We start from the raw sequence: 751 nt of genomic DNA, 5'->3' as shown, positions 1-751 counted from the left end.
TGTTACAGACCAAGGAGGACTGGCGAAAGAAAGCGCAAATCTGTACGGGGCTGCATTGTGGATGCCAATCTGAGCGTTCTCAATTTGGTCATTGTAAAAAAAGGTGAGATTTTTATTCTTGAGTTAATTTTTGTCCACACTGACTTAAAGCTGATTGTCGATTGATCCACAGTTTTGACCAGTGGACTTGTTTTAGCAATGCCTGAACAGTTTAGGGTTCTTGTTTGTAAGGAGGTTGTTGAATTAAAACGTCTGTTCATTTTTCTCTTTCAGGGGAGAAGGATATTCCTGGACTCACTGATACTACTGTGCCTCGTCGCCTGGGGCCCAAAAGAGCTAGCAGAATCCGCAAACTTTTCAATCTCTCTAAAGAAGATGATGTCCGCCAGTATGTTGTGAGAAAGCCCCTAAACAAAGAAGGTACGGGGGATTGTGCAGTTTAGGGCTTGCTTAATTTCATTGATTCGTCGTAGCGTTTTGTGTGCATGTTAGAAGATAAAAATCTGCCTACTAGTTACCTAGAATCTGAGTTTTTAGGAAGATAGTGGGGGGGAGAGAGGGTCAAGACGTGCAGTTGGTATGAATCCTTATTATATCCAGTGCCCTCTAGAGTGATAGAATTTTTCTTGGAAATCTGCCTTTGGGTCACTGATGTATAAGTTCATTCAGAGATAACTTATGAGACATTTTAAGTTCGTTGCTTTGGGGTTAGGAATTGAAAGAATGACAGAAAACTCTGGGGTTGTTTTTA

General features: G+C 41.1%; 1 protein-coding gene across 1 annotated transcript in view; it reads left to right on the top strand.

The window, feature by feature from the left end:
- The window catches only part of RPS6 (ribosomal protein S6), a 5,135-nt gene that overhangs the window by 1,902 nt on the left and 2,482 nt on the right, over positions 1 to 751 (top strand). Inside the window, exons 4-5 of the mRNA XM_024747155.1 lie at positions 1 to 103; positions 274 to 420. The exon at positions 1 to 103 is cut by the window's left edge and continues 1 nt beyond it. Of these exons, the coding sequence (XP_024602923.1) occupies positions 1 to 103; positions 274 to 420 (250 nt within the window). The remainder of the gene's footprint in view (positions 104 to 273; positions 421 to 751) is intronic.

The sequence above is a fragment of the Neophocaena asiaeorientalis genome, unplaced genomic scaffold (assembly GCF_003031525.2).
Source record: "Neophocaena asiaeorientalis asiaeorientalis breed wild unplaced genomic scaffold, Neophocaena_asiaeorientalis_V1.1 scaffold260, whole genome shotgun sequence".
NCBI classification, from domain to species: domain Eukaryota; kingdom Metazoa; phylum Chordata; class Mammalia; order Artiodactyla; family Phocoenidae; genus Neophocaena; species Neophocaena asiaeorientalis.
Note: the sequence above shows the minus strand (reverse complement) of the source record. Positions and strands in the feature narration are given on the sequence as shown.